General features: G+C 45.2%; 1 protein-coding gene across 1 annotated transcript in view; it reads left to right on the forward strand.

Moving 5' to 3' along the window:
• Sowah (ankyrin repeat domain family member sosondowah) overlaps positions 1-13,969 on the forward strand; it is a 107,063-nt gene that overhangs the window by 67,131 nt on the left and 25,963 nt on the right. Inside the window, exon 9 of the mRNA XM_071726126.1 lies at positions 4,710-4,721. Within this exon, the coding sequence (XP_071582227.1) occupies positions 4,710-4,721 (12 nt within the window). The remainder of the gene's footprint in view (positions 1-4,709; positions 4,722-13,969) is intronic.

Consider the following 13,969-nt stretch of genomic DNA (forward strand, 5'->3'; position numbering starts at 1 on the left):
CATACATTCCCCACCGAAATATTACGTATCTTCTTGCCTGCGCGATGGCTGTCGGTACAACGCGGTTCGTACTGCGTTTCATATATGAGAAAGGAATCTCTTCTTGCCGTGGGGCCCGACCGACGGTTTAGCCCAAGACGGTTTAGCCATGTTTTACCGAAGGATAGAGGCGGAAGCACCGAGAGAGAGAGAGAGAGAGAGAGATTTCGCGCCATCGAGAAGGTCGTAAAGATCTTCCACCTCCGCTCTTGCGAGCCGCTTCACTCGCTCGCACGTCATAAACCATCTCTACGAGTCTCGTCTACGCGTTCGAATACACGATCTGATATTATTACTGCCGTCCCGTTGTATTATATAATATACGACCTTTTATACATGCCGTAAGCAGTTTTGCGCGCCCGGAAAATTGATAGAAATGAAGTCGTTGGAGAAAAATGAAGAAAATCGCCGCTCGTTCAGATCATCGTATTGGAAAGAAAAGGGATAATCGAATAATATTTATTTTTTAATGCGATCCAATAAGAATGTCATTGGAGTTGTTATTTTACAGTGACAAGCTTGTCGCCCCTCTGTATCAAATTAGAAAACATATCTTCTCTTTTTCAAATAATTTATGTAATTAAAGATCGTATATATATGGTAAAATAAATTAACGAGAAAAATTTTGCGGTGGGATTCGTGAAATCAATAATTATTATTGGACGTACTAAAATAAGCAGGGGAAACAAGGTTGACGAAGAGTAAGTCATTTGTATCGCGCGTTGACTTGCACATTTTCAGACACAACGTCGCGCAATTTCATTTCATCAAGATAGCCCTCGCCGACGCAAACAAAGTGCTTCCAACACGAAGTAATTAATTACGGTGATCTGATTGCACGCGATTAATCCTGCCGACTTTCGAGCGGATCATTAATTAAGGGTGAATGAATGTCCCGGGGTATGTAGGCACTACCGAGGACACGCTCATTTATTTGGAATAATTTAGTTTAAATGAGTAAACCGTCTGTACGTGTGTATGCGTGTATGTGTGTACGCGTGCGTGTGCGCGTGCCCAAAGTTCACGGTCGATATTGCGGCCGGACATTCGATTTGCATCCGAGATATGATCGATCGTTCTATTCATTCGCCAAGCAATTATTACTTAGCGATATTTATGCTCAATTTACATACTATTTTTTCACGATTACGATACATGGTCCCTCATTCGTTAGCAGCAGAGCTTTTAATTGCCTCGGGTAGCACCTGTCGCGACTCGTGAAACAGTTTCATGAGCCTCTGGAACTGGAATGCCAAGACAAAATAAATAGCGTATTTTTATTCACCGAGAGCTTGTCGGCTCTCTTTCTCCCTTTCTCTTTTTCTTTGGCGAAATTTCTGTACTCTGTAACGTAAACAGCGGCGGAATGTAATTATTATTCGGTGCAACGCGGGCAGGTTTTCTTTGGTCTCGTAACTCTCCGAGCTTACGCGCGGCAGCAAGACTCTCTCGTTGAGCTTTTTATTTATACAGCTCATTGTGCTTCTCTCTTACGGTATTACACGGCTTTTCTCGCGGGTTTCTTCTCCTTCCGTATCCGCGGCTTTCCACGTTTGCAAATCCAATTACTTTGCGCTTTTTGCCGAAGAAAGAGTACGACGGAAACATCGCGAGGCTTACGCCCCTCTTTCTACGCTGCGTTGCACCGTTTTCATCTCTGCGCTTTCTTCCAGTTCGCGTTCGTATTCGCGAGTTTTGCAGACAAGGTAAAGCGTCGCTTAAAATGCAACAGCGTTAGGCGGATGTTTTAATTTGTTTGCGCCGCGTCGAGCTAAGCCGCGTAACCGCCGCACTCTGTTGCGCATAAAAAGCTCGTGCGCGATCCACCACCCAATCTCTCCGAGGAATTCCTACTTTGTTATTTAATTATACGATCACGACTTCCGGTGTATTCACATTTTGATTATGAAAAAAAAGGGAGAAGGGAAAGAAGGCTCTCTCGGAGCGCTCTCGCGTGATTTCGCCGTTCCCCACACCTGGCAACCTTTGTCCATAAGATCAAGCGGTTTAATAACATGATTCAAGGAGCGGCAGCAATCGGTACATTAAGGTCAGGTGGGTCGAGCTATATAAAGATAATAGCTCGCCACCGACCGACCGACCGACCGACCGATCGATTGATCGACACGATAGGTTTTGATAGATTTAAATAAAGTAAAGCTTGCAAATTACAATAAACGTGCGATTAATTCTATCAGAAAGTATAAAGAGTATTTAACTAAATGTTATACAGTTAATAAGTTAATAACTGAACGTTCTATCTATCGAATTCTTCAGATTTTAAAACAGATTGGTCCAAAAATTCCCAGAAAATTACCGAAATCGCATATAAGTAATTCGTCAAAAAACTGCGAATTGTTTTCTACGAGAAAGGGTTTTTGATGGCATTCCATGGGGACGGAATCTGTCCACCGCGAAGAGCACGCCGCAGCGGGGCGATGCCTTAATGACGAGATCTAAGACGCGCGATACGGCGATCGCCGATCGGCTCGCTCTCGCACACACTTCGCGGCGGGGTCAGGCGGGTCGCAGCGCGTAAAAATAATAATCAATCGAACGACCGGTAAGTGAGAGCTCGGCAATTACGCGGTGGCGGCGGTGCCCTGTGCTGCGGTTTGCCCCGGCCCCCGGCCGCAGGCGAACCGAGGACGGAGAGCGGAGAGAACTTCCTTCTACCGCCTTTAATTCGCCTCCATTCCCCCCCCTCTCCCCTCCCTTCGCGTGCGCTATCATAACGTAACAACACGAGACTCCCTCGCTTTATTATTAAAAGTTAAAATTCCGGTGGGAGCCGGAGCGATCTTGCGGCGAACCTCTCTACAGACATCCTCATCCTCTTCATCTTCCCTTCCTTCTCTCGTCCTCTTTTCTCATCTCTCTTCCTCTCTGTTTCTCTTTTCTCTCCCTCTCTCTCTCCTTCGCTCTTTTCCCGACTCGCTCGATTTACGTTCTTCTGTTCTTTTTTTTTTTGTAAACTCGTACAAACGTTCATTGGCGCGATACTCTATGTTCATAACGGCCGCTGGTAGCAATCGCGTATAACTGCATGTATATCCTGCGTTCGCGCGGAGCATCCCCATAGATAATCGTATTACCATCTATCTTGTACGCCGCTTCGGGACGTCGAATCGAGATTCGAAACACGCGGCCCTCGTCTTCCGCCTTTTAGCCGCGAACGACGCTCTCGAAAGTTTTCTCGCGGTCGGTGGAAACGCGCCGGCGCGTTTCTTCTCACACGTTTATCATAATTCGACACGTACGGTACATGTTGTCTCGAATTAAGAGGGATTAGAGAATTGCACAGGCCATCGGGTTTTAATTAAAGCAAAATTTACCGTTTACCGTCGACTTTCATTGGCCGGGGATTTCACCGAACCGCGGCGATGTACGGCGAACGTATGGTTTCGCTATATCGGCGATTTCGCTTGCGATTCGACAACGAGTTTTTCTCGCCGAACCGCTTGACAACCGGTACTATCGAAAGGTGGTAAAACTGTCCACCGAAGAGTAAAGAGAGCGGAACGAGAACGACGATGTCTGTGTGCACATCGTGTGAATTACGCGACGCGTCGCGTCGAATTGCCATTTACTCGTAGATTGATTGAAACGCGCTCACGGCACCGACGTCGCTGTGTTTTCGAACGAAACTACAGTTGGCCGCAAAATTTTTTATCAACGAGAAAATGTCGGTGCAAGAGAGAATATGGAAAAATTAAAAAATACAACGAATCGCGTGCACATTATATACCAACATAATCATCAAAAGAAGAAATAAATTATGACGTAATAATCTCTTTATTAGAAAAAATTGGTATAAAAGACAGACAGGGATTCGCATCTCTGTTCTATGACAACTAATATAACTGGATAAAAAGCAAAAATTCGAAATTCCTGGCGTTCCATATTTTGATGGAATCTCATTTGCACGGGGAATAAACTGTTCGGGGAATGTCGATCACAAGGTGGGATATTTTTGCTCGCGATATCCTCTTTTTTTCTTACGGTTAACGACGCGGTAACCCTTTTGCGGACGACGGACATGCGGGGATGATTCGACGGACAGGCGATTCGCGCGATTACGTATTATGCTAAACACGCGAAAATGGCTTTTTAAATGGAACATCTACATTTATGTAGTCAATGTAGCGTCCACGGTCGCCGCGGACGGTCGCCCGGACGGTGGAATGGCAAGAGCGACGGCGAATTAAATGCAATTTTCGTCCCACCGAGGCATGCATAACAAATTGACGAACGTCTTTATACTTACAAAGAAACTGCGCGCGACGTTATGCACGTAGCACGGGGGCAGGACGCTATTTCGTCGCACGACCGATTTACAGTCCGATTATTATGCCTGCATAATGTCGAACTGTCCTCTCTCTCTCTCTCTCTCTCTCTCTCTCTCCCTTTCTGCGTGTAAGCACGTAGTCAACTACGTATAATACGACCGACGAGAGTGGTGCGAGCGGAATTTCTAAGCGAATGCAATTTAAAAAGGAGCAATAAAGCGGAAACTGGCTACCGGGAGGAGTAATGCCGTTGCCGCCGCGCCGCCACCGCCGTTGCGATGCTACGCTTGATCCTTAAAATTGAAAATTAAACGTTTCGTAGCGCACTGTGAATTTTGAGTAGCATGTCTAACCCGTGCCTTCACGCTTTTTCTGTTTCAGGATCCGACTTCCGTGAGTATAGGTCATTAAGTTACCAGCCAAATGCTACAAAGTAATGGGTTTGGGCCGGGAGAGAAAAGCCGGAGTCGATGGTAGGCAATTAATTGCGGAGCGCCGGTTCCTTCGTAGGCACGAGAGCTCGCAGGGCGCGAGAAGTTTTGCGCGTATCAGCATGCATGTAGTTTACATTGCTAATCGCTAAAAAATATGCCGCGCGTGAGAGCAAGACGGGACCTTAAACCGTAGCAATAATTTGTAGCTTGAAAACAGCGCGGCAAAGCTTCTTCGATATCATTTAATGGTACATATTTTTCTTACATACACGCACGTTGGCATCGACATTTAATCTTCGTACGGACATCGCTGCGAACCATATACAGGGCGTAAGTATTTTACGATTTGGTCTTTTTAATAATTATTGTTAGACGGTGGATATACTGGATTATACGCGGTGGATGTACTAAGAGTAAAAGAGTTAACATGGCTATCTTTCGACATTTATTGATGTAAATCGTTATACTGAATAGTACTTATCCGTGATTTTCGCACAAGCGCGTTGCATTTGAGGAGGATTACACATAGGTTTAAGGCCCATCCAACCGATGATTATTATTCCATTTCGCGCAATAATGAACGAGGAACGGTTGAGAATAGTACCTAATTAGTCGAAATAATAACAATGTTGCAACACGAAATACGAATTAGTTACAAATTATGCACTAACTGTACAGATTATTGAGTATTTTCTACCTGCTCGTATCGTGCAGTATTGATTATGCGAGATACGTTCTAAAAGTAAGCTACGCTTGAAACATAGATTACAAATTTATTTCAATTTTTCAAATATATGTAGATAAAACAAAGCTTGCGTATTTTTGTTAGCATTTTTCATTATTTTATTTTTATTATTGAAAGACAGACTAGCATAGTGAGCGATATCGTGACCTTGCCAATATTTCATGCCGATTAACGCGTGACGACAATACAGTCGTCCCAATAATTCGGAGGAGGGCGAAGAGAGCCTGCAAAACGCCGGGGCCCAAATACAAAAATGACGGGACGGATAACTGACGTCTCTATAGTAGTAAAACTGAGACTGTGGCATTCGTGTCCCGATGGGGGTCCCCAGACGTCGTCGGAGACATCCAGCGCCGCGGGGGACCATTGTCTCAGGGGGATCCCAAGGGCGAGCCACGATGAAGGGCCAACCCCGGTTTGACACGCACGAGGGGGTCGTAGCACCCCGTCGCGCCCCTCACGAAATTAATAACCGAAATTCGAGTGTTCCTACTCGGGCCAGAAGTTAGTCTTCCGCCACGGGCCTCACGACGGACCTCATGACGCGACGCGGCAATCCGAGCGTCGCACACCCACGCGATGCATACGTCGAAAAGGAATACCGGTTAAGTGACTTATAATAAGGTCGGGCGAGATTTACGGTGTTATTTGTTATTGGAGCGTGGTAGAAAGGGATGGGCACAATCTTGCGATCTCGCCTCGCGGTTGTATATCCTGATCTCACTACTAAAACGTCCATAGATTCAATAGTTGTAAACGGAATAACGTTTGACGAGCCTCTCTCGCCGAAGAGAGACCGCCTCGAAATTTATTACGGGGATTCTCGAAACCTGACCGATGATTTCCACCGGTCGTTCGGAAATAAACCGAGAGGCAGGTATCGCTCGCCTCGCATACCACAGCGTCTCAAATTTCTACATCGGCCACTGCCTTTTTCGCTATCGCGTAGGTATATTGCGAGCGGCGCTATAAGCGGGCAATTAAAAGCGTGCAGCGGAGACATTTATGTTCGCACTAACTGCCCGTTAAGACGTGGAACCACCTAACCGTGGAAGGTGTAATTGGCTGGCATGCTGCAGCTCGTAAAAGCACAGCGGGCGTGCCTCGCTGTCCTGCAGTTTTTCCGGCACGACGTTTTACAAATCGCGCTTTTCCTTGGATCCATTGTTTAACACTGATTTCAATTGCGTAAACGTTCGGCAACGGCCTTCTTCAATGAGAACGAAGAAACCAACGTCTCATGAGAATACGGCAAACTCATGGTACGTAAAATTCAACGGGTCAATCGTCAGGTGGAAAAACAAGTTAGAACAGATTTGAACGAAAATTCATTTTGAAGTAATTAAAAAATAACTGTTCCTCGTTCGTTAATTACAAGGCTTGGAAATGGGAAATTAATCGTAAACAAATTTACAAGTATACACCGGAACACTGCGTTGCCGATCCTCCTTCTTAACGTTCTCGTCAAACGCATAATAGGCTGCACGGTTAGATAAGCCTCGAAGCAAGAACATCTGGACGTTAAGAGAAAAAAAAACGAGTTGTTATTGCTGCGGTTACTAATATAGATCTACCGGTAGATAGTGTAATTGTGCTACAACGTAGTCAGCAAGTATAATTTTAATTGCGATAAACCGTCATTACGGCAGCCTTGTTCTCCCTACGAATCCATCCATCTTTCTATGTAACAAAGAAAAACTGGGATCTAATGCGCCGTGTCAAGATACAATGTTTCCATTTGTTCTGACAGACCGGTGTGAATAACAAAAAAAAAAATAGAATCGCTTTCGATCTTACGAGCTGTATGAACATACGTGATTAGTTGCGTGATCATTTTTTTCCCCCCTCGCGGCTTGAAATATATCATTCTATTAGAGTGACATTTATCGCTGTTGTAAAAAATTTTCCTTATTTTACTATATAAAAGTGTTACGTTCCTTTTTACGATCGCGATCGCGAGGCACCGGACGTAACAATGTCATTAACATAGATCTAACATAGGGATAGTGTAATTGCGCTACAATGTAACCAGTCAGTCGTAATACGATATACAGAGTGCTTTAGAAGTACGCACTTGGCACTCTACGCGTGAAGGAGAGGCACGGCGGACTTGTCTCGACAGAGCGCGCGCAGCATTACATTTTTTATTAGTACGCACGCCACTCGTTACGCTATCGTTCACTCGTACGAAGACACGCATTCCTGGCAATCTATTTCTCTCTCTCTCTCTCTCATACACACACATCCAACACAAACAAACAAACACACACACACATTTCTCTCTCTCTCTCTCTCTCTTTCTCGCACTTCGATTAAAATGCTAGACGTCGGTAGTAGAAAAAGATTCGCCGTGATACGCGATATTGTTACGCGTGTACACGTTGTAACTGTCCGGATCCGTGACGGAGTCACGCGATATGCATTATGCACGCACGTAACGCTGCGCCGCGCGGAGCGGAGCGGCAGCAGACGCGTTTCCGCCGTCAGTCCCACGATGCACCATAGCTCAGTGGACGACTCTCGCCCGCTTTGTGAGAAACGAGTCATTGACGTGCGCCGGTTTGCATTTTCGCGTTCGGTACGCGGAAAAAAAAAGAGGAGAAGAAGCGCAGGCTCTATCTCTCGCGAGTCCTATACATTATTAATAACGCGGGGGAAAACCTCTGGGTTAAATGGCGCGAGCACAATGACGGCACGTTAATTACACACATCGCCGCGTCATTATTTTCGACGGCACACCGGCAGCGCAATTTAACGCGCGTATATCTTACATAAATGTAATTACTATCACGAAACTCTCCATGTTTGTGCGATACTCGCGTATCGACGCTACTGCGACGAGCTGTTGCGTTTAGCCCTGACGAAAATGCATTCCACGCGTGACATAACGAGCATACGCGCAATGTCCCGGCAAGAATATTATTCGAATAGAAAGCGTCGTCGTGTATATGCGCGAATGTAGAATACGTTTGTGAATTCTTAATTCAGCGCGCGAAAGAAAAATTGGGAAATGCTTGAAACGGTAGTTCCAGTTTGCACGAGGAGAGAAATCCAGTAGCCTTATCTCCGAGATATTCTGCAGCGGTGAGAAAAACTCGTCTCGATAATACCAACGTTTCTTCTCGCGCGGCTAATCCCGTTTCGCGCCCGACGTCGTTCGCAGGTGGTGAAAACTAATCGTGAGACAAATCCGGCGCGCGTCCCTTGCTTTCCCTCTCGCTCGCGATGAATTTAACATTTTCCACTTCTTCCCCGGTATTGTCCGCGCGTAATGAAGGGACGCGAGCGCGATAAGAAGAGCCGTTGCTCCCAGAGCGACTTTCACCGCGCGATCTCGTCAGCCACCTGTCGCGGCCCCGAGCCGACGCGACGGCGATCGGCCGCGAAAAAAATGTCGCGAACGTCACGATTCGCGATGCACCCTTCCGCGATGGTGCCTCCCGATGCCGATCGCGGCGGTTCATTTACGACAGCTGCATTATCCCTATGCGACGCGCCATTACTTTTATTAGCATAATGACAGGCGAACAACTCAATTTGCATGGAAAATCACACAGGTCTCGTAACGAAGCTCGCCCGCAGATCCGTAATAGTCGTCCTATCGGCGTACACACGTAAGCACATATTATATTTCGCATATCATAGATTATATGTATATACATATCATAGAGTATTATATACGATATCCGAAGAATATTGAAAGGCGCAGGGTATGGAGAGATCTTCTAGTTGGAGTCTGTGGCGAAAACCTCTTTCGGGATACCACGCGCGCTCTCTCTCTCTCTTTCTCTTCGCGCTGGATAATTCCGTATCATCATCGAAATTGCCCTCGATCGTCGTCGTCCTTCTCGTCCGCGGCTTGATTGAGAGTAGTCGAGGATCGTTTGCCACCGCACCTGATCCAATCGTCCATTCGATAATTGGCGCCGGTAATGAGACGCAGGATTACCTGCTCAGGTCGTTCAGGCAAATTTTTGCGGTGAAAAAAAAAGAGATGATAAAAGGAATGGCGCGCCGTTTCTCTTAAAAGGAAGAAAACGACGAGCGATATTGCCCGAAATTGTCTGGGCGAAACAGTTTGCGAAACACTTGCGCTCGAGTCGCGCTCGATTTCACGTGAAGTACAGCTGTCTAGAAATGAAGATAAATGCGAAATGATGTTCAGGGCGTGTAATGATTATCACGCAATTATTTATCGATCGTTGCTGAAGTCGACGGATACAAATTCGATGAAGTCCTCGGTACCTTAATAAGGAAGCGCACACTTATCGATACATTATACTTCAAACACTTCTTAAGATACCATCTTTACGGCGAAAAATATGCGCCGTTTTGCATTTTTGACGTTATTACAGTTATATCGGTTATAATATTATGGAAATCGAGCTGATTATAATCAATAATTTGTTGATACTTACTTTTAATGGAATATTTTAATTCACATTTTTCCTGTGTGCGTGTGGGCTTGTGTCAAAACTCATTAACTTCAATTGCGATATTACTGCAAGTGGAAGTGTTTCAGCATGAAAGAAAAATACGTGTAAAACGCTAATAAAATAAACAGACGAAATATGTTTCCTGTTGCGCTGAAGAAAACGATAAAATTTAAATAACCCTGTCATTATACGTATAGTAGTCCAATCCAGTTTAGCGCTTCCGTGATTTACAAGTTATAAAGATCATCCAAAATTCCGAGCTTGATTTTATGCGTCGGTCGTTAAGCTAGATCGTCGTCCTCGCGGCATCGCGACGACGTGAATGACGTGAATGCAATTAACGTGCTTGATCGCTCCGATTTTGGCGCCGAACGCCGTGAAGCGCGATTACGACGCCACGATCTCGGACGCGACGATACAGATCTGGCGAAATATTATGTAAATAGAGGCGTGCGTTAAAACGCGCGCGATCTAGAGCCCGCCTCTCCTGCCTGCCTGCCCGGCAGGAGATACCGGGCGGATATAAAAGGAGCATAAAGTAACATTTAGCGCGCGCGCGCTTAAACGAAATTGCTGTAATCCCCGGTCGAGGCGGGCAAAAGCGGGGAAAAGAATCGCGGACGAAGGGATACGACGGGTCGCAGAGAGAGAGAGAGAGAGAGGGGGGAAGGGAGCAAGAGGGCATTAACATACCGATTTACATAATGCGTATAATTCGAGCAATTATGAAGGGAAATATACACAATTTAATATAATGGCGGATGTTTAGGGCCGGCGCTATATCTACCGCGGGAGATCTCTCCGGTGTGCGACTAGAGAGAGAGCGCGAGAGAAGTTTCCTCTCGCATTGCTTATGCGTACGTAGACGCGCGGTGCATTCGCGAGAAAGGAAGATAGGTTACTCTATCGATTGTTCCACACGCACGTTACGCGGGTGCATATCGCGCGTATGTCGTAGACGATCAGGCACGATGAGTTAAGCACGATCTAAAGCGCCGCGTATCCTAGTCGACAAACGAAGTTGTCAACGTTCTATCTTTACGAGTGTCGCTATTGTACGAGATACAACGAAGACACTCGTGAGACTCCGATGGTATCCGGACGGGCAGGAAACGAGATAGTGTGCAACGAGACATTTCAAAAACACAAAATGCATTCGGCGATAAAAGGACGCAATGGTAGACGCATGCGGTATTTATATCGTATTTATATGTTATATCTCTCTAACATTATCTTGATTACCGGTGTTATAATTGCTCGTGTGTTTGACTTTGAATAATAGCACCGTAAAAAGCAAGTTTCCTCCTCTTACGAAGTAAGATATCGTTTTCTTTACAGTGAAATTTTGATTATATACGGCTGCACTAAAAATAGATCTCGGTATTCAAAATATATTACGCGGTGTAATTTTCCAGCTCTTAAACTGATAAAAATCTAATTCTATAATCGACACGATAATTCTTTCGATAAGAGGTCCGCGAAATGAAAAATGGCGTATGCATATTAATCGTAAAAATATTCGAAAAACTTGACGGATGAGTCGCCACTCTTCAACCTCGAAGACGTTTGAAAGGTTAGCCCCTAATGACGAAGCACCTTCACGCCTACCTTTTACTAGACAGACATTGATTGATACAACCGGCATTTCTAACATATTTTAATTTGTATTTTCACACAACAAACATGGATTTTCACGAAGGTGACTGGCACTTATCTCGTTCAAGCTAGACACTAATGCCGTAATTATGACGAAAATATTGTGTGAGATAAACATATCTTTCCTAATGAATAAAAATGTAAGAGATAAAGTAGCGCTCGATGTAGTTACTTTTTAACGAAGTGCATAATGACTGCGCATATTTCCTGTTCATACTTTCTGCTTCTTAGCGCGTTTAACTAAACACACATCTATAAAACATTCCACTTATTATGTACGTTTTTAGTACTCTAGGTTGATTTAATAATTAATATTTTATACACCCATTACGTTCATTTTAATAAGGAGAAACTACCGATGTGTAAAATATCTAATTTACAATCGAATCGGATATTAATCCATCGATTGGAGAACAACTTTTTCCGCGCAAAGATACTACGTTATTATTATCAATATTCTACCTATTTTTTCGTACTGTTCGCGATAATAATAAAAAGATCAAGACGAGGGAGAAATTGACTATATATATATATAGAGATATTTCCGGAGTTCTGCGTGAAATGTATCCTCCGAAAGCGGATAACGTTTCGTAGGTAACTAACGAAACGGGCGACGTTTATCAGTTGTACAGTACGCGGCGGGCGTACGCGGTCTCATTCCAATTAGCGTTACAGGCTGAGCTAATTGCTCGATATAAATCGCCGCGACTTAAAAAGTTTGAATAATTAGGCGGGGCCGCAGGTGCTCGGGCTCGGTTTTATATATGCACGTTTGAATATTTAGCACAGTTCTAATGACGCGCGCGTCTCTCCTTATTATCGCCGGCGGTTAATAAGAAGGAAGGGTGGCTAGCGTCGCTTTTTATACGCGTTCGAGAACGATTCGCTACATCGCGCTCGCCGCTAATAGGGCCCATTAGCGTTCGTGAATCGTACAACAGTCCGCGTCACCGGCGCCGCGACGTACAAATATCCGAAAGCAAGAAAAGATCAGTTTCCTCCACGATTAGACTTTTTTTAACACAGGAACATAGCGCTGATAATACCGCTATCGGAATAAATTATCAATATACAGTCACATTTATCAATATACAGTTATTTTTTGAACACATCTTTCCTTTATACAGTATCGTTTTCCCATTAATTTATTAGTAGTATATTCAAAAGCTGCTCGATATTTTCTAAAGATGTATATCGAGCCGACGTGACGGGACGTCACATAATATTTAATTCGCTCGTGATCATGAGCGTCGACTGACGGGTCAGAATGATCAAGGAAACAGTGATAAAACGACAATCGGAGATGGTGGCGAGGGAGACTCACTGACTGACTGACTGACTAACTGAAGGAAAAGGAGAATGAGGAAGAGAAGTCCGTTCGACTCGCGCGTATCTTAAGATCTATCTGAATAATAACGTGTACGACAACATGTCAAATTATACAGAACCGCGACGCACGCAGACCCCTGGAACTCACACATTCGTGAGCGGCCGCGTGCGTGCGTGCGTGCTCGCGTGCGTGCGTGTTGCGCGTTCGCTCCCATGTCGGCATCGGTGCAGGACAGGAGGGAGGCTCCGGGGGTGGTACGAGGGCGACATGTGTTTCGCGGTGACTCTCTACAGCAGTTTTATAATTGCCCGACTCGTTGGATATCGTGTCCGCTCGTTGGACGAGATTCGCGAAACACCGTTGCGTTTCCACCAACGGGAATCGAGTCGATCTTAACCCCGCAATCCGCCCTTCCTCCTCAATTATTGCCTTCCTGCGCCAGGGCCGCTGCTTGTTTTCAGAAAAAGTACTCTGCGCGCCTCAGCTCTTCCACTATACTGTAAGATATTTTGTTATAATTATATGTGGAGAAGGGGGGAAACTGTGATTTAAATAAAATATAAATATCGTGCCCCATAACAGAAAGTTGCCGGCGCTCTTTGCGTTTATGCGAAACTTGATTCTGCAGTCTTGAGAAATACAAAGAATTCTAAGGATATTCCGCGAAAATAAGCTTTGCATAAAATAAAAAACGGAGCACTATTTGATAGAAGCCAGAGATCTTCGGAATAAGCCACCGACGCTTCTTGCATGCTGTTCTCGTAGGTTGCACAGAGCGGTAATCGTTTCTTGCTGAAAGGGCTACGGCAGTTCTTGCCTCGCGACTGAGCCGACCCTGCGCACTTTCCACCATCTCGTCACGGAGTTACCGGTGACAATTAAATCACAGCTCCCGCTTGATCATGACGGATCGCCGGCGTAGCCTCGCGCGCGTCGTTGCACGCTTCCGACCGCTATTTTGCCTTGGAAATCTCCTCGAGTTTTCCTCGCCAAACGTCTCGGCGGATCGCGCGGATATCGCGATCCTTGTTTCGACGGTC

The sequence above is a fragment of the Temnothorax nylanderi genome, unplaced genomic scaffold (assembly GCF_030848795.1).
Source record: "Temnothorax nylanderi isolate EJ_2023f unplaced genomic scaffold, tnyl_v1.0 TNYL_tig0001_pilon, whole genome shotgun sequence".
NCBI classification, from domain to species: Eukaryota; Metazoa; Arthropoda; class Insecta; order Hymenoptera; family Formicidae; genus Temnothorax; species Temnothorax nylanderi.